This window comes from Trachemys scripta, chromosome 4, assembly GCF_013100865.1.
Source record: "Trachemys scripta elegans isolate TJP31775 chromosome 4, CAS_Tse_1.0, whole genome shotgun sequence".
Lineage (NCBI taxonomy): Eukaryota > Metazoa > Chordata > Testudines > Emydidae > Trachemys > Trachemys scripta.
Genome location: NC_048301.1, coordinates 42871146 through 42894019, shown reverse-complemented (window position 1 = coordinate 42894019; position 22874 = coordinate 42871146). Strand labels below are relative to the sequence as shown.

Here is a 22874-nt window from a genome sequence, read left to right as displayed (position 1 = left end):
CTTCTGGGCTGCTTCTCTGGTCCTCTGGTTCTGGCTACGGCTGCTCTGTTTCCAGCTCAGCTCAGGCGTTTGCGCTCTCCTTAGCTCTGCCCTACTCTGGCTCAGGCAGCTCCAGCTCACAGGGAGGATGGGACCCTGGACTCCTAACTTGGTCATTGGCATGCCTGCCCCCTGCCCCCCCCCACACACACATGTTGAATCTCTCTATTGGCTCCCCATTTTCTACTGCATCAAATTCTACCTTCTTGTCCTCACCCTCTGATCAGCAGACACTTCCCCAGATTTTCATCCAGACACTGGCCCCTCTGTGCTGCAACCACATCTGATTTGCAATACCATGTAGTCCCTGGGATCCTGGCTCCTGATGTCCTGGATCAGGCCACTGGTCAATCCTGTGCCCAGTATTTCAGCTCCTGCTGTAAGGGATGCATGGCAGTGTGGTCCCTGGGCCTGTCTATTTAGACAGTAAGCTCTTTGGGCCAGGAACTGTCTTGTACTATATGCTGGTACACAATGTAAGGTCCCAATGTCTGGTGAGGCCTCTAGGCACCACTGCAGTACAAGTAATGTAACACATCAGACCCTTAGACTATTGCTTCTATCTAGTGGACAGTAGCTGATGGGACCCTCCCACCCATGCTGCTGTTCACTTGTGCCTTGCTATGGCTGGGAGGGGGAGTCCATATTACCTCTTTGGGGGCTGGTTGATGGGCTGAGATTTCATTACACTTTTTAGTTTGCACAGCTTCAGAAGTGATTATTGGCCATCAAATTCTCTTTTGAAATCCAGCCATGATTTCCGGCATGGTGACCCCATGGGGCACTGACTCCCCCAGGCTAACTAGATGCCCATTTCCCTCTCTTTGTTTCCCATTTACTTTCTTTCACTATGATTCAAGTGACCCCACTCCCTGAGTTATGAATCGGTCAAACTGGTAAGATTTTACCGAATGGTAAAAAAGAAAACGAAAACCTTGGAACTGCTCTAACTTTCATCTCTTTTATTCAAGTACTGCCAGGCCTTGAATCATTTTTGTTGGCTTCTCTGACTGTTTCCAGCCTCTCCAGGGGACCTGTTAGTAACTCCACAGAGGAGTTCACTGTTATTCAAAATCATTATATTTTTTCTCTCTCTTTTGAGCATCTTTACTTTTTAAACATCTACTGTGCACTGGGCAACCTGAACTCCATGAGGATGCCTAAATCTTTCCCCTAAGAAGCTACTATGAATTCAGAGGCTCTAAGTTTAGGTTCTTTTCCTCAAAGTGTATTTCTTTGCAGTGATCTAAGTTAATTGTAATCTCCCATTGTGTTGCCCAGCCACTGGCTGGATTACATCCTCCAGCCTCCCTCACAAGCATCCTGGGGTTTTCCTGATCTAAATAGCTTTGTGCCATTTGCACAGTGTGCCCCCATTCTGTCCACATCCAACTCATTGAGGATACATTCCCGTTTCCCGCTCTTTTAACTCTTTCATGTTATAAAACATAATGGGACCTTCAGAGAAGCTTCTGAACAAGTCTCATCTCTTGTGTGTTTCCTTCTTTTATGGCTCAAGTACAATAGAAATCTCAGATATTAACATGCTGCTTTAGAATTAAATGTACATATGAACAATACACGGATCAAGGAACATGCTGAGTTTCTTACAGAATATGCTATAGTGTGCATGGAAACCCCAGGGAGGAGGGGTGAGTTGGGAGCCTGTCTACACCCCATCAGGGTAAGGCGTGGGGAGGCAAGGGAAGAAGTGCAGGGTGGACTGGCCAAGGTGAGGAGGGTTTAAGATGTGGCGTCTGAGGCACAGAGAGAAGCTCAGGTTGAAGCAGAAAGTGTCTCTTTACAGTAAGCTCTTTGGGGCAAAGACCCTGCCTCCACATCCGTCTGTGAAGCACCTAGCGTGTTATTGGCACTATACACATAAGCAATAGGCTGTAAGCAGGGCTAAGTGGCATTGGCATTTCCAATGTGGGTCCTGTCCAGCACAGAGCCTTGCACAGACACTTCTTCTCACCCTCCACCTGGGGTTTCGGCTCCATCGCTTGTCATTCAGTCTCTAACCCTGGAACATATATTTTCTCCTTCTGTGGCTTTTGTCCGGTAACAAACAGTATTTTTGGCTGGACGTTATACACAAAGCTGAGTTAAGAGTTTTTTTTGTTGACCTCCTTATTTGTCTGTGACCAGCATTAATGGGATCAGGCCAGTTCTGGCTGAGGGGGTTGTTATTTACCTGGAAGTAGACGCATTGGGGGCAGAACAGGATATTTTCTTCTGGGTGTTGCCCTAACTGGCAGTACCTGGAGTGTTTCATTGCTCACTGCTAAAGCTAAAGGTGAGGTACCTAGCCTAGGGTTCTATGGCCCTGACATCAGTGACCTCGGGTAAATCATGTCAGCTCTCAGTGCCTCCGTTTCACACACAGCCTTTGTCTGTTTTGGCTCCTGAGACTGTACGTTCTTCGGAGCCTGAGCTCTTACCATGTGTCTTTACAGAACCTAGCACAATAGTTGGGCCACTAGGTGCTACTGTGATGACGATAATACACAAGACTTGTGAGGTTTTTCCCAACCAGCTTCTACACATGAAATGATGACACACAGTTACCAACCCAAATGACCTTTCGTTGTTTTGTTTAGAATGAATTTATGAGTCCAGAGTTAGGTCTGAATCACCAAGGGCTGAGCCAGGGATTGGTAAATGAGACTAGGGTAAATAAAGCCTGGTGTCAGAGCTGTTAGCTGAGGTTTTGCAGACTGAGTCCCAGAGCTCTCTCTTTATTTAGGGCTGCACTGTGTCCTCCTAGTTTGTGGCAATTAAAGGGACAGTTGCCAGCTTATGGCACTAAAACTGAAGTGTTTTCCCCACAACAGGAGCCTTGACCACTCTCTCTCTCAATCAGCCTGGGAGCCACTGCCCTCTCTTCCCCATGTGCCTCAAAATCAGACCAGGGCTGATACATGAGGTGGTGGGATTCACAGTGCAGGACTAGAACATGAACATGTTGTTTTGAAAACTATAAGTGGCTGCACCGGGCCCTGCAGATGAACTAAAAATATCTCTTCCACATTCTTCCTTAAGCGAAACATGCTCCTCCCAGCCTCAGAATCCAGGACTTTCAGCCGGTGCTGAGTTCTTTACTAGCAGGACATTGTTAGCAAGTTGTCCAAGGTGTAAAGGAAAATGGAGTCTATTGTTCATGTAAAAGGGAAAGACCCTGTACAGCGCATCCAAGCCTGGATCCCTCCACTCATGGAGCTGCTCAGCGGCCCTTGCAAGCATTGCGTTGTGTCCTATGCTCCATACAAAAGCGTGAATCCCCCTAGCATTGGCCTTTGGGTGCAGAGTGCTGAGCTTTGGCGTGAAGGTCTCTGCTATACATGGCCACTCTTGGATAGATAAGCAATCAGTGCTACAATCACGCCAACATAGACCCCTGTGCCGATGGTGATGGAGAGCGCAGCAAGGAAGAGGGCCCGCCGGGAGGCCGAACTTGCCATGTGGAAGTCCCCCTTGGAGACAGCCTTACTGGTCTGGAAAGAGAAGACAATGTGTAAGTGACTATTAACACCATCTAACCCCTCTGGGGAAGAGGAATGACTGTTCACTTACTCCAGGGAACAGCACTGACTCCCAACCTTTATCCTCCCCTTCCCTTTTGTGCAACTTTACTTTGACACGGCTTTCCTTTAAAAGGTAGGTTTGAGGGGTTAAGAAGTTTGAAGTACATGTATGCATCTGATATTCTTAAACTCCACTCTCATGGTACAGGGATAATTGCACCAGGTCTTCCCAGCACAGTACACCTCTACCCTGATATAACGCTGTCCTCGGGAGCCAAAAAAAATCTTACTGCGTTATAGGTGAAACCACGTTATATCAAACTTGCAGCCCCGCCCCCCCGGAGTGCTGCTTTACCATGTTATATCCGAATTCGTGTTATATCGGGTCGCGTTATATCGGGGTAGAGGTGTATTTCTTGGTGAGTAGCTACAGCTATCAATACATTTGTAGATGGATCAGTCTTTGAACTGGTTGTGTTTGGACTTTTGAATATGTCACTTCGTGCACTTGTGGTCTTGAAATGTAAGTGCAATTGAACTTCATGATGTCATGCCAGAAGGATTGTACATGCAGAGATACTACCTATATTGTACTAATAGTCTTCAGTATGTTGGCTAATCAGGAATATGTAAATTATTTCTGGTTACATTGTATTAAAAAAGGGATAAGGAAGAATACTGAAACAGTATAATGTCATTGCATATATTGGTGGGTCACCCTCCTCTGGTGTTCAGTTCTGGCCACATCATTTCAAAAAGGATATGGCAGTTATAGAAAGAGTTTGAAGGGGAGCAATGAAAATGATCAGAGGACTAGAAATACTTTCATGTGGTAGAGGTTAAAAGGGTCTTTCCAGGCCTCTGATCATTTCCATAAAATGAAAATATTCACAATATAGTGAATAGGATAAAGGGTGTAAATGGTGCACTGCCCTTTACACTTTCTCATAATCCCAGAGCACAGGGACATTTACTGAAATTAAAAGGCAACACATTTAAAAGTGATAAAAGGAAATACAGTTTTTCGCACAATGCATAAATAACCTGTGGAACTCACTGCCACATGATATTAGGACATAGTGGAGTCAACATGTATATGAACAACAAGAATAGTGCAGATACATTAGCTAGGATAAACCAATCATTGACTGATAAGAGTGAAGAAGAATATTCCCCCAGAGGCAGATTATTCCATAATTGATTGTTATGGGAATTTACATCTTAGCATCTGGTTCTGGGGACAAGCAGGGAAAAGGCAGCAGACAGCCTGGACCATGGATCTGTCAGTACCTGTATTCCTAGTCATTTTTTAATTGCTGTTACCTTTTCCTGTTTCTCCTAGTGCACCTCATCTTTAAGATGAAGTGCCCTGTACTGAATGCAGTATTCAAGGTGAGGACGCACACCACTCTATGCTATGGCATTGTTACATTCCTCTCTATTCCCCTTTCAATATCCAGGCATCTCATTTGCTCTCTGGGCCACCACTGCACACTGCACAGATTCAGGGTTGCATACAGTGACACACCGCACTGCTTCCTGAGCGGCTAATTCAGTGCCAAGCAAGATTGAAGTGCTCCTTGCAGTGGGCATCAGCTTGCACTTGTCTGTACCAACTCATCTGCCATCATGTTACCCAGTTTCCTGGCTGTGTTACATTCTTCAAGAGTTCCTCTCAGCCTTCCTCACCTAAATGATTTTGTGTCATCAGCAAATGTTGACGCCTCTTTATTCAACCCCAACATTTAAACCATTAATAAAATATCTAACATAACTAGTCTGAGAACTGTTCCCTAGGGGAACCCATTATTAATCTCCTCCTTGGTTGAGGATTGACAATTATTTAGCCTTGTCCTTTAACTTTTTACCTTCTAACCAGTGTATAATAACCTATAACAGAACTGTACCCACCTTGCCCAGGGTTACCACCTTTCCTTTGTAGCCTATTGTTTGGGACTTTATCAAAAGCCTTTGAAGGTCTAAATAGACCCATCTGTCATCTTGTATCCACTACTTGTTCATTCTTAATTAAAACCTACACACTGATTCCCCACTGCATTGTTCTAGTTTTACACTGGCATAACGTCATTGATTTCAATGGAAACCCACTGGGCATAAAACTGGAGTGATACAGTGGTGGAGAGAGATGTTAGACTGCAAGCTCTTCAGGATGGGGGCTTTTAACTTCCTTTAAACACTGTGCGTGTTCTCAGTTGTTAAACAAACACAGAGACAGTCCCTGTCCTGAAGAACTAACAAACAATCCGAGTAATAACCAAGCACCATGTACAGCAATTACATTAGATAAACAAACAACAAGGGCTCCTCTTCAAAGAACTCCAGCAGATTAAAGACCTCATTTTGTCTCACAGATGCTGTGCTAGGTTGTTCCTTTCATATTATTCTCAGCTAGGTGCATTATAACTTATCTTTTATTATTATTTCTACTGTCTCCATTCTTAAGACTGTGAGAAAAACTTTGATCTTGGTATCATCCAGTATAAATCTGGCCCAACTCCATCGACTCCGAGTGAATTATTCTGGATCTACATCTGTGTGACTGAGAACAGAATCTGAGAACAGAATCTGGTCCATGCCCTGATTAGAGCAGCAGCCAGTATGAGCTAACACAGGCCAAGGCCCAGATTCTCTCCTTATTTGTGCCAGGCTGTACGCGGCCGAGTTACACTTGACTTACACACAAGTGTGAGGAGAATCAAGCCCCTTGTGTGAACTGGGAAGATCACAATGGACTCATGTTTTAATTGGGAGAGCTGTCAATCCTTCCCCAGCTTTAAGCAAGAGAGTAATATTGACTCCAGGTTTAACCAGCAGGTTGGCAAAGGGAGTGTTATGATCCCTATTTTATAGAGGGGGAACTGGCTTTATTTGACAACATCAGAGGCCATTACTACAGACATAATGACTGGAGGGACCCCTGTAATGAGAAACAGAGGCCAGAGTCTCTGCTCTGCCCAGTCTCCGAGGCAGCTGGATTCTCAAGCAGGTCCATTGCTGGCTCTGGAACAGTTTGGAGTAGCCTAAGGGCAGCTCCAAGCTACACCAGATGGTAAAAGTCACCCAGGAGACCATCCACCCTCCAGGGATTGTTGAAGCACAGAAATTGGAGCAGGGCAATGTAGGAACTGACTATAGCAGCTCCACCCCAGCCAAAGACTCACCCATGCTGGAGAAATTCTCATTTGGCAACTTATGGTCAGTTTCGGGTCCCTTTGCACCACCAGAATGGCACAAAGGGTGGGACTTTGGTCCATAGTATATAGTATCTGCACTGAAGGGCAAGTCCTCTAGTTCCCCCACATGATCATGGAGAGCCCTGGCTGCAGTGGAACCATGTAATTCTGCTGTGGGGCGTGGATGAGCACTACACGCCCTGGAGCATGACTTGCTGTGCCCCAGCACACAGAGCTGGGTCAGTGAGGGTTGGAAACAGGACCAATGGGAGGGACAGAGATGTGTGTCTCACTGACTGGAATGGTGCCAAGCCCCTGACTCAAGGGGTTCTTCTGGCTTGCAGGGTCCCTGCGTTAGAGCCATTACCTAACCCAGCATGTGCAGCACAGAAAAGGAGACATCAGCAAATGGATTCCTCACCCTATGGGAGAAGTAGAAGGCAGCGATTCCCAAGGGCCAGAAGCAGCAGAGCATTGAAAAAATGGCCAGGCCCAGGTGGTCTCGTGGGGGGAGCATCAGGAAATGATCCTCACTCTCGCTGTCACTCGAGGAGTCACTCTGGAAAACAAATGAGTTCAGTGCTGCTGAGCAGCGCAGAGCCGTCAGGCCTGGAGAGTGCCCAGGCAGAGCGAGCCTGGGAAGAGCAATGCAAGCGCACCCCATTCACCCCTCAGTGGGGCATGTCTGACACTTACGTGACCCTGAAACATGTCATGAGGCCAGCCTGTCAAAACCGGGCGCGGGGGAGGTGGGAGACTGCAAATACTGACACAGGGGCGTCCTCCCTCCTCCCACCAGTCTGATGCTGGCCAGCACTGGAGGGTTCTGCCACAGGGATAAAACAGGGGTGCAGTCGCTATGGCCCGTCCAGACCTGCTGCATGGGGGCAAGTGTGATGGGAACGGGGCTGAGATGCAGGATCTCATGGCCTGCAGACCACCACACAGCTGCTGGTGGAAAAAAAACTTTTGGTCACTACCAACCTCTGGCAACTCGGAGCTCTTGACACAAAATGTTCTGTGTCCTATTACTAAGGGCTTTCCCTGAATCAGAATTGCCCCTGTCAGTCTGCCCACCGATGGTATTTCTAGGGCACTTATCACTTTGTATCTAAGCAGTGCTTCCCACCCCACCCCTTTCACTCTCTGTATTTCAGTCTCACCTCCTTTTCTTTCCCATTCTTTTCATATATTCTCTAACTCTTCTGACCCAAACCTTCAGAGAGTGAGTTTCTAAACCACTGCATCCTCTCAAGCTGGTTTGAGGAGAAAGAAATGTAATGAGAAAATTTGGGGACTGAAATGGATTCTGATTTCCTTCCCAGGTTGAGTCTTCAGCAAACTTGGTGGAGATTTGGGATTTCCCTGGAAATTATTCTTATACCTAAACATCTTGAGCTTTGGCATAATGGGCTGTGTGCTGGCTTTGGCAAAGTGCCTCATTCTCATTAGAACTAAGTGGACCAGTCCCCTGCCAGACGGGGTTTGAGAGTAAGGGAAAGGGCTTGAATTTGACCCTACCCTAATCTCATGAGGACCCCTGTTCCTCTTTTCAATGTCTGTGCCACTCAGAGTGTCTAGTACTTTTCTCCTTGTCTTGGGCACCCTTTGGCCCACGTTCAGTTTGGAGGGGGCACGTTTTAGTGGTGTAAACCTATGGAAATGGGCAAGTGCCTGTTTCAGTCTGGAAGAGGCATATCGCCATGGTCCAAAGAAATGGATTTGGAGATAAACAGCAGATGCCAACAATAGCAGGGCTAATGGAATCCACTCCAACAGAGTCCTGCCTTTGTTAATCTTGTGTATTGTTCTTGACTTCTATATCGCATGGAAAATCCTAAGTGAACACAGGACACATCAATATAAATAGCCATAGCACAGATTCGCCAGCCATTATTTTATTGCAAGACTCATGATATATTTATATTTTAAGCGTCTCATGATGGTTGGTCTCAAACTTGTGGAACTATCCACAAGTTGGTATCAAACTATGACTGAGTTGCTTCAGATTTCATGACGAATTACTACATGGGCTCTGGTAGGGTCCAATCAACCCAGGTTTACTCCAAGTGTCTGTCCCCTTGAGGGCTGGAGGCATAGGAGATTACTGGGAAAGATGAGGAGCAGGAAGGGAAACTGAGGGAGTTCTAGGGAATATAGGGTACAGGAGGGAGACTGAGGGAAATTTGGGGGCAGAGTCAGAGGCTAAGGAGTGCCAGGAAGGTGATTGAGGAGGTGCAGGGTAATACAGAGAGCATGAGAGAGATTGAGGATGCAGAGGAATGTGGGTAGCAGAGTGGGAGAATTGAATGATAAGAGACTATCAAAGGACTGGGAGGGAAAATATGGAGCATGGCATGGATCAACAACAGGAAACAAACTGTAGGGAGAATGTGTGGGAGGCAGGAGATTGGGTGTGGCACAGAAGGTGTCAAGAGGGGACTGGGAGGATGGTGACAAGACAAGATTGCTATAGGGGAGGGGGATGGAGAGGGATAGAATGGCAGCTTCCTCACCCCATGGGTAAATGAGGTCCCCTCTGAGCAGCCAATGAAGATACCCAAGTGCCTTGTGACAGAGCAGCATGTACGCCACATGTGGCTGCCACACAAAGTGTGACATCATTATTCATCTATACTTAGCCCTTTTTTAACGCAATGGCTATTTCAAAGGACACCCCCCCTGAGATGGCTCATTCTCTTGGCTGAATTTCTGGCCAATTCACGGTGCCCCAGATTACTTTCCAACCCTAAAAATATAACACCTTCACTGCAGTGCTGCTGCTGCGCAGCTATCTAGCTGACAGAAATAGTAACATTGGCTCTGTAATAAGCCAGAGCTGGAGAGGAGAGGGGTGGGTGGGAAAGGACAAATGAGCTTTTTATAGTGTAAGAGAAACTCACAATACTAGGATAACATTTCAACCAATGGTGACAGGTTTAGAGTATCAGAGGGGTAGCCGTGTTAGTCTGAATCTGTAAAAAGCAACAGAGGGTCCTGTGGCACCTTTAAGACTAACAGAAGTAGTGGGAGCATAAGCTTTTGTGAGTAAGAACCTCACTTCTTCAGATGCAAGTCTTGCATCTGAAGAAGTGAGGTTCTTACCCACGAAAGCTTATGCTCCCAATACTTCTGTTAGTCTTAAAGGTGCCACAGGACCCTCTGTGGCTTGTTTCAGAGTAGCAGCCATGTTAGTCTGTATCAGCAAAAAGAAAGAAGAGTACTTGTGGCACCTTAGAGACTAACAAGCATAAACTTTCATGGGCTAAAACCCACTTCATCAGATGCATACAGTGGAAAATACAGTAGGAAGATATATAAACACAGAGAACATGAAAATATGGGTGTTGTCATACCAACTTTAACTAGACTAATCAATTAAGGTGGGCTATTACCAGCAGGAGAAAAAAAACTTTTGTAGTGATAATCAGGGTGGCCCATTTCAAGCAGTTGACAAGAAGGTGTGAGTAACAGTAGGGAAAAAATTAGCATGGGGAAATAGCCCACGAAAGCTTATGCCCAAATAAATGTGTTAGTCTCTAAGGTACCGCAAGTACTCCTTGTTCTTTTATTTCAACCAATGGGACTGCAATATGCAAATGAAATGAGATCACATTATAATAATTGATTAAGTCCTCCTGGATGGTTTAATCTCAGCTCCACTTTGATTTCAGAGTCAGATTAGATTTGCAAAGTATCCCACCAAAAATAACCCCATTGGACACCAACAGAAGCAGCTGGGACACTCTGTGGTGATGCCGAGTTCAGACAGAAGGGGATGGTAGAAATTTAACACCTTCAGTACCATTTGTGCACCATCTACCCCCAAGGACAGTCGGACATATTCACCGGGGAGCAGCTTGTTGCTGTTTCTCCTAGAAGTAGCTCACCTCATACTCCTGGAATTCCTCCTCCTCCACCTCATTGGACACTGTTTGGATTCTGATGTCACTCTCCATCTGGCAGGGCCCTTGTTTTTCTCGCCCATCTGCAGCCTCAGAGGGGGCCTCTTTGTTTTCCATGAAGGTCGTCTCACAGCTCTCCCCTTTGTTGTCCTTGGCCTTGAGACTGGTCTCATCCTTCACCAGGATGAAGTTGGGACCATACAATGCTTCAACGGCCAGCTGCAGAGAACTGGCATCCAGCAGCTGGTGAGTCCTGGCACTGCCAGTGTTTTGAAAGATGTAAAGTTTCCCCTGGCAGCAATGACTAGGGTGATGCTGATGGTAGGAGTAGCTACCGTGAAGATGCTTGCTGCTCTTGGCCAGCAGTGGGTTCTGAAGCTCACTCAAACTTTCCATTCTGCTAAAAATGGCCTGGAGAAGCTAACAGGAGGGTAACCCTGAGGAATAAAAGAGAAAGGAAGGAGTGAGTGTATAATATCAACAAGGCGAGGCTGCAGATTCAGGGGTACCATTCATTCATAGTAACATCTACTGGGCACAGCAGAGATGACTGCAGGACACTGGCCAGTTAAAATGGCCCTATCTGGCTGCACTAGGGAGAACAAGAATCTAGGAACCCTATTCCATGGCTTGAACACTGTCTCAGATAATTGAGGAGCTGTTCATCTGTCACAAGCTGACAGTAAGCTAAGCATGTGATGAGATGATCTGATAACATCAGGCTGGAATGAGTGGAGGATTTGCTGTATCTACAATGCACATTGAGAAGGGACCATACAGTCAGATAGGAATGCCTGTTGCATCCTTTCTGGTGGCTCATAATTTATATTGCTTTAGAGGATACCAGATGGCATTGCAGTAGATGCACAGCTGGCATCCACTTAAGGGGCCTTTCTGACGTCCGAAACTAGCAGGACACACAGTAAATTACAGCCCTTCATGCATTACAGTTTCAGCAGCTAATGGTTTCTAAACATACTCAAGCTTTCATAGCGCTTTTTAATGCCAGGGCTCGGGCTGGTGAGGGAGTGAGTATAAATTCAGGGAAGATGGAAGATTGCTGTGAGGATATTTTAATTACTGTTACTGTCTTAGTGTTCTCTTGGGGGTCTGCCACTCCATACGCTATACAAAGCACAGTAAGGGAGAGAGGGATTGAGAAGCTGAGGCCTGGTCTACACCCACAGCTGCATTTACCTATCTACTGAAGGTCTTTATATGGCCCCATCACTGTAGTACCTGAGCACCTCACAATCTTTCATGTATTTGTCCTCCCAGTACCGCTGTGCGGTGGGGAAGTGCTATTGTCCCCATTATACACAGGGCCGGCTCCAGGCACCAGCTTGGCACGCTGGTGCTCGGGGCAGCCACTCCGGACAGGGGTGGCAGGTCCAGCTATTCGGCGGCAATTCGGTGGATGGTCCCTCACTCCCGCTAGGAGTGAAGGATCTTCTGCCGAATTGCCGCCGCAGATCGCAATCGCGGCTTTTTTTTTTTTTTTTTTTGTGGCTGCTTGGGGCGGCCAAATCCCTGGAGCCGGCCCTGATTATACAGATGGGGAACTCAGGCACAGAGAAAAAAGGGTATGGCTACACTTTGAGCTAGGGGCGTGATTCCATCTCATGGAAACACTTACGCTAGCTGTCATTGAGCTATCCTGTTATGAACAGAATGCAGCTGTGGCTACCCCAAGTCCCTGCCTAGGATCTCAGAGAGGTACGTACTCGGTGGCTAGCCTGTCTCACAGTCATGGCTATATTCTATTCTCAGCTTCTGGCTCAATGAGAGCTAGCACAAGTATGTCTCCTCGAGCCATGAATCACACCCCCAGCTCCAAGTGTAGACCTACCCAGCCTAGGAGTATGTCTCCATTAGACACGCTACTCTGGTTCAGCTGCACCACTGCAGTGTAGACACTCACTACAGCAATGGAAGGGGTTCCGCCATTCATGTAGTAAAACCACCTCTCAGAGGCGGTAGTTAGACTGATAGAAGAATTCTTCCATTGACCTAGCAGTGTCTACACTGGGGCTTAGGTCAGCTTAATTATACGACACAGGGTGTGACATTTTTCATGGCCCTGAGAGATGTAGTTAAACTGACTTAACTTTGTAGTGTAGGACAGCCCTACGTGACTTGCCTAGGGGCATGCAGGATGTTTGTGACAGAGCAGAAATTGAACCCGGGTCTCCTATAGCCCCGAATAGCCGCCTAACTACTGCACCATCTTTCCTTTCTAAACCCATTTTTCTAAACTAGCGCAACATCACAGCTTTAATTAAACCAGCAGCACCCCGAGCATAGAAAAGCCCTACCACGGAGCTCAGTTCCGGAGACTCTAACTTGAGCTGGCTGACATTTTTTTGCACAAAACAATTTCCCATCAGAAAATGTGATTGTCAAAATCAAAATTTGCCATGGGAAGATGTTGATTTTGACAAAATTGTTTGACTTTCCATCAGCAAAAAATAAACGAAACAAACATTTGGTTTTGAACAGACATTTCTTAAATGACAGGAAAAGAATCTTTTTTTTTTTTACAATGTCAATTCAAATCAAACTGTACTTTGGGAATGATGAATCATTTCATTTTAATTAACAATGTAGACATCGCTCGTTTTAACATTTCCAAATCAAAATATTTTGGAACCCTTTGTTCTGGGAAAACGGCTGATATTTTGACTTTTCCTCCTGATTTGGCATGAAAACAAATGTTAGAATATCAGACTTTCCCCTGGGGTACAAACTCCGTTATTTGGCCACCTCTAATTCTAACACTAGACACTGTTTTTACAGCAGTTCTTTAGCATGCACCTGTCTCCTAAATAGACCTCAATGGGACACCCTTCTGCCTTGCAGCCCAGAATGTCATTTCTTTTTAGACACCTTAGTAATTTCTTTCTCTGCAGTATGTTATATAGTATAGGCAGATTCATCTGCCCCATGTAGGGCTCTCTGGGGCATGCCACTCTTTCTGATCTAAAGCATATCACCTTCATTTTATCTGTCCTCCAGATGAAAATTTAAATAAAGAAGTTGAATTGAAGACTCCTGAGGATCAAAAGCCCAATTAGCTCCCATGTGTTTGTCCCCAGGGCCAATCCCAGCTTCTCCCCTACTGTACAATTCCTAGTATGGTATCCAGCTTCAAAATATCCCTATCAATGAGCTTCCATCCCTTCCCTTTAGGGCAGCATTTCCCAAACTTTTGGAAGTTGAGCCTCCCTTCAGGAAGATGAAATCATTCTCTCCCTCCCCTCAAATCCTTCAGCACCACCTTGTGTTGTTAAAGGCCTACCCATCTTAATTCAGACATCTTTCATGCCTCTCCCCACCAAGACTGTCATTGAGATCATAGTCTGACCTTCAGTATGTCACAGCCCACCAACACCACCCAGCATCCACACACTAAACCCAACAACCGAAATAAGACTAATGGCATGCCCCAGATTTTTAATTTTCCCATCCTACTAAGAATTTCTATTTGAACCATTAACAAGTAAGGAAGACCTAGTTAAAATTAATTAATAAAGGCTGGTACAGGCATATATGGGAAATTTTCAATAGAAAAGTACAACAATCTGGATGAGGTTTGTTTTAAGAATATTGAAGGAATGATCTAACAAATTATGGCACTGACAGTTAATTCAAGGAAGTCACAGAGAAATGGGCTTTTAATGGAGGGTTGGAAAAGGGAAAAAAGTGATCCTGCCAATTACTTTCCTGTAAATTTAAATTCTACTTCTAATAAAATAATGGAACAAATATTAAGGGGTGAAAAATCACGAGACGTCTACAGGATAATGATCCAACCATGGAGTTTGCGAAGAAAAGATCTTGGCAGACAAACTTGCATTTTTAGTAAAGCATTTGACAACTTTTCTCATTACATTTTTTCTGCCAAAGTTCATTCAAAGTGGAAAATAGTCACTGAACTGGACAGAAAACTGCCTGAAGGACCATGAACAAAGGGTGCTGATAAATGGTCCTGTATGGGGTTGCAGGGCAACGTTTAGTGAATATTGCATGTTTCAATGTTACATCTAGTCTTATTTAAGATCTTCATTAAATGATCCAGAAGAAGGAATGAACTGCACATTAATTAAATTTGCTCACGGTACTACAATGGGAAGCGTTGTGAATATTGGTGGGTAAAGAAATAATGCAAAGGGTCCTGGGGAAATTGAAAACATAAGTATGAGATAAAATGAAACTGAACTTGGAAAAAGACAGCTAAAACATGAGGAAAATAATCTGAAACACAGGCAATCAAATGGAATTGAAGTGCTGGGATGCAGAGATGGCTAAAAGAGATTTAGTGGGGATATTGGACAGCAAGTTAGACCAGCAGTGCAATATGGCAGCAAAACAGGCCTTTGTGAGGCATCAAATAACAAAGCCCAAAGGTGATTGTTTCTCTTTATATAGCTCTACTGCAACTGAACCCGGATTATGTGAGCTTGGGAACCTTATAACTAGAAAGATACTGATGAACTGGAAAAAGTTCAGAGAAGAGCAACAAAGATGGGGCTGATGGACAGATTTACAAGGAAAGATTGAAAGAGCAAAATCTGTCTAGTGGGACAACACAGAGGGACATGGTAACAGTCTGCAAATAGCTGAAGGGTGTAAGTATCCAGAAGGGTGACGAATTACTCAGGGTGGCTCAAGGGAGTAAAATTGGGAGTAATCAAGGAACAGATGGGAAAATGTAAATTAAGTACTAAGAAAGTCTCCCCAAGAGTGAGCAGTAGTGGTTGCAGAATTCTCTCCCATAGGAAGTGATGGAGGCCAGCCGCTTGGGACTTTTAAAGCTATGCTGGACAAAGCACTAAGCTACGTAGAGAACAATCCCGCATTGACAGCGGGTGGATGGGAGGCACCCAGGGTCTTTTCCCTCACTAGCTTCTGTAACTCTGTGGAACAGAGCTCCCTCTGTTATAATGTTCTCTGTGATATAAGGCCCCCAATACTCTTTTCCTTGCTGCCCTTCAACACCTCAGGGGCTTGGCTCCCAGAGATGGTGTTATAAAGAGAGGAAAAAAGGATATTAGGGTGTTGATTGTAGGGAATCAAGGGCCAACAGAGGTAACCTAAGTATCAGGGAGTAGCCGTGTTAGTCTGTATCTACAAAAACAAGGAGTCTGGTGGCATCTTAAAGATTAACAGATTTATTTGGGCATAAGCTTTTCATCTATTATTGGGAGTGGACTACATCCACCCTGATTGAATTGGCCCTGTCAACACTGGTTCTCCACTTGCGAAGTAACTCCCTGCTCTCCATGTGTCAGTATATAATGCCTGCATCTGTAACTTTCACTCTATGCATCCGAAGAAGTGAAGTTTTTACCCATGAAAGCTTATGCCCAAATAAATCTGATAGTCTTTAAGGTGCCACCAGACTCCTTGTTGTTTTTTTAGAGGTAACCTAAGTACATCTGCCCTGAACCATCCCATAAGACTGTGGCTGCAGCAGGAAGGAGTGTGGGAATTGCTGTATTAAGTTGATGGCCAACTCTGCACAGGGAGGATCATGGTCAGCAATCTCTCTTTTGTGGAACAGCTACAGAAAAATCCCAGCAAACTGCATCGGCAGCTCCCTCTCTAGGGAGAAAGCTGGATAACAAGGGCCCCAGGATAAGGAGAGAAATGAGAAGCGAGACCTTTCCACCACAGGTCTCATAAATATGCAAAGTTACCCTGAAGTGCAGGCACAGGAACAGTCTGATTATTAGGTTGCAGCTGTAGCTTTATGTGGAAGTGGAGCATTGAGGGATATCGTGTCAGAGCCCTATAGGTGCTGTGCTCAGCTATATTGTAATGCAAGCAAGGAATATGCTTCCTACTTTAATACAACAGGGTTAGCATGTTCTCTGAAGAGCCCTCTAATATCACAGAGGTAGCCGGGGCAGGGGAAGGAAGACACAATTGTTGAAGGGTTAGAGATCATTCTAATTTTTTAAAGGCACCAAGGTCAGAGCATTGCACAGATATAGCAGATGAGTGTGTGTGCGTACACGTGTTTGTGTGCAGTGAACAAAGTAAGTTCTTCGGGACAGGGACTGCGTTTCATATGTTTGCACAGCACCTACAATGCTCCTGAGAATATGTGGATGATGTAGGGAATTACAGGAGAAGCAAGAAAAGAAAGACATACAGTCATTCCCCCTCCCCGACCCCTGAAGAGACAGAGTCCAGCAAATCATGCGGTAAACTCCAAACCAGCCTAGACTTCCTTGAGTTCTTCAGTGAGTTTAACGAAATTGGGGCCTTATTACCCATCATCAGGCTTTGGAGAGAAAGAATGAAACTGGCAGATCAAAGCGAAGAAGCAGTGAACAGACAAAATTGGCTGAGAGCAAAGCACACTCCATCCTCATTATAAACTCACTTGGATGGAATGCGGCACTATTCACTCCACAGAATTAGTCTGCATAATACTGAGACCGGGTAACAGCAGGTGTCATTGGGTGGTTAGGGAAGATACATACACACAGAGCTCAGACAGAGAGATGCACCTGGAGGAGGGAGTCTATCAGATTGACAGAGACAGACTGTACCTGCAGTCAGGCTGGGATATCGCCCAGGTACCCATGCATGCTGTGTATCCATAATTACTTGGCTGTTCTCTCCCTACAGTTGCACACTCAGTCACTCCAGAGGGTGAGGCCTCTACACCCCCAGTCTCAGCCTCCCCTGCCCATTGCTCCAGTCCTTGGCAGAACACAAAACTGATCAGTGTGCCTCACACCAAGAGATCACCAAAACAAGTGCCGCATTGGAGACAATGAACATGAACTGAGCTAAGGAAAAAACAAACAGGGCCAGATTCTGGTCTCAGTAGCCCCAGGATAAATCCGGGTCTCGTTGAGTGTGACTGATGTCTCCCAGCGCCAAAGCCCCCAGCTCTCAAGACTAGACTGGCACGTTTATCCTCCCCAGTGCAATAAGGTTACAGTCAGTGAATACTCCTCTCTGTGGACAGTCCTTGATTCTGATTTGACACTTGGCACAGATGCTGGGGGTAACAAGCTGGGTTAATGGTAAATTAAGTAGCTTTTCCAATGATGAATCACAATTTAGTTGTTCTGTCAGGTAAACATTCAGCCCTGCCTCACTGTTAGGATATGTCTGGATTACATCTCCCCAGATGCCTCCAGAGGAGGTTAGAACATCTGGATGTGAGACTTTAAGCAATGGAACCTTCTGGCTGACATGCAAGAGCGCTCCCAACTGAGCCATGCTGGCACATTCAGAGAGCAGTACCGGGCACTGCAGCCACTCTGCCAGGCTCATGGTGAAGCTGTTTGAGAGAGGAGCAATCAGGGAAGCCAGGAGATAACAACACAGCACAGCAGCTGCAGGGAGAGGAGCTCCTGCTCCAGCTACAGTGAAAATAGCATACAAATAGTCTCACCTGCCTTGGCCTCAAGGCATAACGATAGGCAGACTCCATGTTGCGCAGCATTTGACATGACAGCACAGAGAAGGCAACGGAGACGTTATTATTGTTACTTGTGGAGTGCCAACCCGTAAGTGCACATGAACATAATTGTGCTTGGTGTTTTCCAGAGATAAGAGGAGGCCCTGCTCCTGCCTGACACACAAGGAGGAGACATCACTGCCTCCAGGAGCTAATTATCTGGTTCAGACCAAGAGAGAACCAACCCAAACAGGCAGGTGAAAAGCAGGGGAAAAGGGTACCAGGAAGAGGATCACGGTTGGAAGGATGAGCAAAAGAAATGGTTTACAGGAGGGATCAGAAGGAGCAGAGACCAGCCATTCAGTCACATGGGTGTGCAGAAAGCTGTCCCAAGTGGATGAGGCACTGGGCAGCATGAGAAAAGGGGCCAGGTCAAGTGTGAGCAAGAGACAAAAGGAGCCTTAAAGTGAGAGCAATAGGCTCAGAGTAGGGTATGGTGGGGGAAGGTAAGGCAGAAATGAATGCAGTGATGTAGGCAGTGGTGAGATTACGTAGGGCCTTGAAGAAGAGAGTGAGGAGCTTGAACTTGATGCAAAAGGAGAGGAAGCCAGGAAAGGGATGCAAGGTGGAAAGAGACCAAGGGAAAAAGCTGGTCAGAGCAGCATATGGATGGAAGGGATGGGGTCTGCGGGAGACACAGGGAGAGGGAAGTGTAATCCAAGCAACCTATGAGCCGGTGCGTACAGGGGTTCTAGCAAGCAGGATGATGAGAGAGGGGATTTTAGAGCTGTTATAAGGGAAGGATTTACAGGGAAGAAGGTGACACAGATTGTGGGCTGGCTAATGGGCACGATACAGGGTGTCTGTGATGAACAACTCATGCCCAGCTGTGAAGCAACTTGTTTGAGAGAGCTGGAAAGGAATGAATATGGCATTTGTTCTGCCCTCCTAATAGGGGCAGAGTCAGCTGCCTCAGTGATGGGCTTCCAGAGCTGACAGAGACTAAATTGCTTTGAGAATTGGGATACTGTGTGCTGCTTTTCAGGGATTCACTAGTCAAATTGGTTGATTTCCAGATGCAAATCAAATCTTCATTCTCACTTAGATAAATGTTTCTCTGCAGAAACATTTCATCCAGACTACTTTGGGCCGAAGCATGACTCCTGATGGTGACAGCCAGAACATCAGCCCCCAATCCTTTCAGTGGCGCTAGTCCGGCAGCTGCACAAAGCAGCATCATAGCGGGGACGCTCCATCAGGATTCCTTACATTCCCCCACACCTCCATCCCAGTTCCATTAAAACGTACCAATGCAAACCAGATGGGCTCTTGCAGGGATCAGGTTAGGGTGCACTTAGACAAGAGGGGCTTGGAACATGCTGGGTAAGTTAACACGCTACATGTGAGTTTACCAATGTATATATAAGAGGTCCACATTTCGACTGTCTCCTGCTCTCCCCCATCATTTCTACATTGCCTGTACTCCTGGAACGTGAGCTCCTTGGGGCCGGGAGCCTCTTCGCATGTGTAGGCAGCGCCCAGCACACAATGTGCAGCATCAGCATACAAAAAATAGATTTTCCTATGAAATCCATGGACCTGCTACTTTTCCATCTGGCCTTTAGATGTCTCAGTCGCTCTACAGAGAATGGTGCATTTATCAGAAGGTAAAGAGTTGATTCCCAATCAGGTACCGGGCATGGATAGTTTAGAGTGGTTCTCACCAGGGGTCTGTGTATCCCTGGGTACTCAGAGGTCTTCAAGAGGGTACTCAATTCATCTAGGTGAGTGTCTCTCAACCTGGGGGTTGCAGCCCACAGGGGGGTCATGGGCTGTGTTCCCTCTAAGGTGCACGCCTGCGTGGCTACACAGGAGGCCCTCAAGGGCCGTGCACCAGCCGCGCAGGTGCGCACATGGGTGAGCGTGGAGGATGTGTAGGGTGGGTGGGGGAAGTGGGATGAGGTGAGGGTTGGTGATGGTGACTTGGGGGAGCTTGGGGTGTGCAGGGCTATGGGGGAGGAGAGATGCCTCTCTCCCAGCCCCAGTGCTGCGGCGAGGAGAGGGGGCTTCCTCAGCAGCACTGGAAACAATTTATTATTAAACATTGCAATTTATATTAAAATCTGAGCTGATCTTGGAGTTTACATTATTTATCAGCTTTGAAAACTGCTGCTGCTCCCACAACCAGACAATAGAAAACGACATATTTTTTTACTCTAGTACAATTGAACTGAAATGTAAAATAACTTTTAAAAATAGCCAATATGTTTAAAGAAATACATTGTTACCTGACCTCTGCTCTTACCCTGTGCACTTGGGGACCAGACTACTTTGTCATAAAGCTACGATGAGAGAAATAATAGTATTAATACAATTTCTCCATTTGTAGAAAGGAGCTAATGATATTTACCTGCTTCAAAATAGTTATTGTGTGGCTAAATTAATTCAAATGTAAAAACTTATCTGATGGCCTCAGAAGGAAGAGTAGTAGTTTTATTATTATTAGTTTTATTATTACTCCTCCATTAACTATGTTGGTTTTTTTGGGATGGTGGGGGGGAAGGGTTGTATGGCTTGGATTGTTCAGGAAACTTATGGGATATGATAACTTTAGTTAATGAGAATCCGAAGCAATAAACCAATATTAATAAAATAGCTTTATATTAATATTATTGTAATGTATTATGTATCGTTTGTGTTTATACTTCCTTCCCTTTTCCTTCCCTCCTTTTCCCCCCCTTCTCTTGACTGTATATTTTGGTGTATCTTATTCTCCCTCCCATATATCTGCTCTCACACACTTCCCCACTTATCCGTTCACACACACTGTCCCTCAGGCCTATCAGAGGCACTTACTCACACTTTTAGGGATGTCTTTCTGATGCTGGGGGGGGGGGGGAGAGTATTTCTTGTCTCTATCAGAGAAGGGGCTGCTGTAGAAAGGTCCTTTCCTTTTCTCCTTGTTAGATCTTTAGGCTTAGGGCACTGGTCTGCACTGCACTCAGTTTACTGTACTTAGTTTAGTCTTAGCCCAGGCAGTGAGCTGAGTTACAATCAGCCACTCAACATGGGTTCTGATGGAGAATGGGACAAAGGGGAGGGAGCTGCAGTTGGAAGCGGGGAGGAGCAGGATTGGTCAGTAGTTGCTCTGAGGACAGGAACAGGGAGAAGAGGGCACTAGAATCCTGGGAAGGGCGAGGGACGGAGCTGCAGAAAGGAAAGTAATTGTTTATATTTGTCTCCCACCTGCCATAGGTAGCAGCAGGGTCTCTCCATAGAGCATTGCTTGCTCAGGTGACAGGGGGTATTTTTATTCATATAAACACGTAATCCTTTTATGAATGCGTATAAACTCTTGTGTACAGTTATATCTATTGGCAGTGAGTCCCATAAGTCAATTGTTCATTATGTTAAAATGTTTCCTTTTATCGGGTTTAGATGGGTTGCTTTTCATTTTGATTGAATGCCATCTTGTTCTTGTATTAAGAGAGGGTAAAACAGGAGCTCCCAATTTACCTTCTCTATCCCATTCATTATTTTATGCAACTCTATTATATCCTTTCTTACGTATGCATTCTCTAATCTAAATAGTACTAATCTTTCCTCAGATGGAAGTTTTTCCATAACTTTCCCACATCATCCAATGAAGTCACAATGGCTCCCAGATCTCAGCATTACCTCGATATTGGTGCTGCACATAAAAAAATTCATTCCACACAAAGATGGAGAAAATTAAAGGGAATATTGGTCATGGGATGGGGTTAGGGAGTTGCAAGTGCAGGGTCGGCATTAGGGGGTGGCAAGCAGGGCAATGCCTGGGTCCCGTGAAGCTAAGTTACGTGCTTCAGCCCCAGGAGGCGGGGCTTTGGCTTTAGACAAGGCTCACCAGTGAAAAACAGATTCAGGTATCACACTGAAATGTCAGTATAACATTTATATTCCAGTTGATTTATTTTATAATTATATGGTCAAAATGAGAGTAAGCAATTTTTCAGTAAGTGTGCTGTGACACTTGTATTTTTAGGTCTGATTTTGTAAACAAGTAGTTTTTAAGTGAGGTGAAACTTGGGGTACACAAGACAAGTCAGACTCTTGAAAGGGGTAGTTTGGAAAGGCTGAGAACCAATGGGAGGGGCCTCGGACTCCTAGCTCGCTTGACTTGATCCAGTGGTGTAGAAGATTGGAGAAAGACAAAAGTGGGAGTGATCCTCAGAAAAAGTTGAGTGTGAATCCAGCAGTTACATGGATTCTGGTCTTGCTCACACTAGTTATTATTAATTACAGTAGCGCCCAAGGGCCTCAATCAAGATCATGGCTCCATTGCGCTGGGCACTGCAGATACACATGGGAAGATATGGTCCATGCCCCTAAGAGCTTACTGTCTAGTTTAAGGCAAAATGCAACAGAGACAACAATTTGGTGTATCAAACAATCAAAGGGAAGGGTGAGGGAGGACAAGGGTAACAGTGGAAGAGGAACACATGGTTACATAGGCTACAGGTGCATAGTAGCATGTTTCCAGTCAGTGTGGTCTTTTAATTTATAAGACATAAATAAATAAACTGGGCACCAGGACATTCTACACTGGCCATTAGCCAATGATTTCCCGTGGGGATGGTGGCAGGAGTGGGGCTTGAGGAGGAGAGGGTAGTGCCCTTCTGGATCAGTTCTGGGAGGGTGTCCCATGCACACTGAAGAGACATGGAAGGAGGCACAATGGTGCTTGTGGAAGAAGTGGCCAAATGGAGGCTGGTGTCACTGGTGGAGCAGAGTGGATGGGGAAGGCAAC

At 45.6% G+C, this 22874-nt stretch overlaps 1 protein-coding gene across 1 annotated transcript in view; it reads right to left on the bottom strand.

Annotated features, from left to right (window-relative positions):
• Positions 1-1529: 1529 nt before the first annotated feature.
• SYNDIG1L (synapse differentiation inducing 1 like) overlaps positions 1530-22874 on the bottom strand; it is a 38403-nt gene continuing 17058 nt past the window's right edge. The window contains exons 2-4 of the mRNA XM_034769920.1: positions 10648-11099; positions 7179-7316; positions 1530-3533 (exon numbers count right to left, since the gene is read on the bottom strand). Of these exons, the coding sequence (XP_034625811.1) occupies positions 3375-3533; positions 7179-7316; positions 10648-11058 (708 nt within the window). The 5' untranslated portion in view covers positions 11059-11099 and the 3' untranslated portion in view covers positions 1530-3374. The remainder of the gene's footprint in view (positions 3534-7178; positions 7317-10647; positions 11100-22874) is intronic.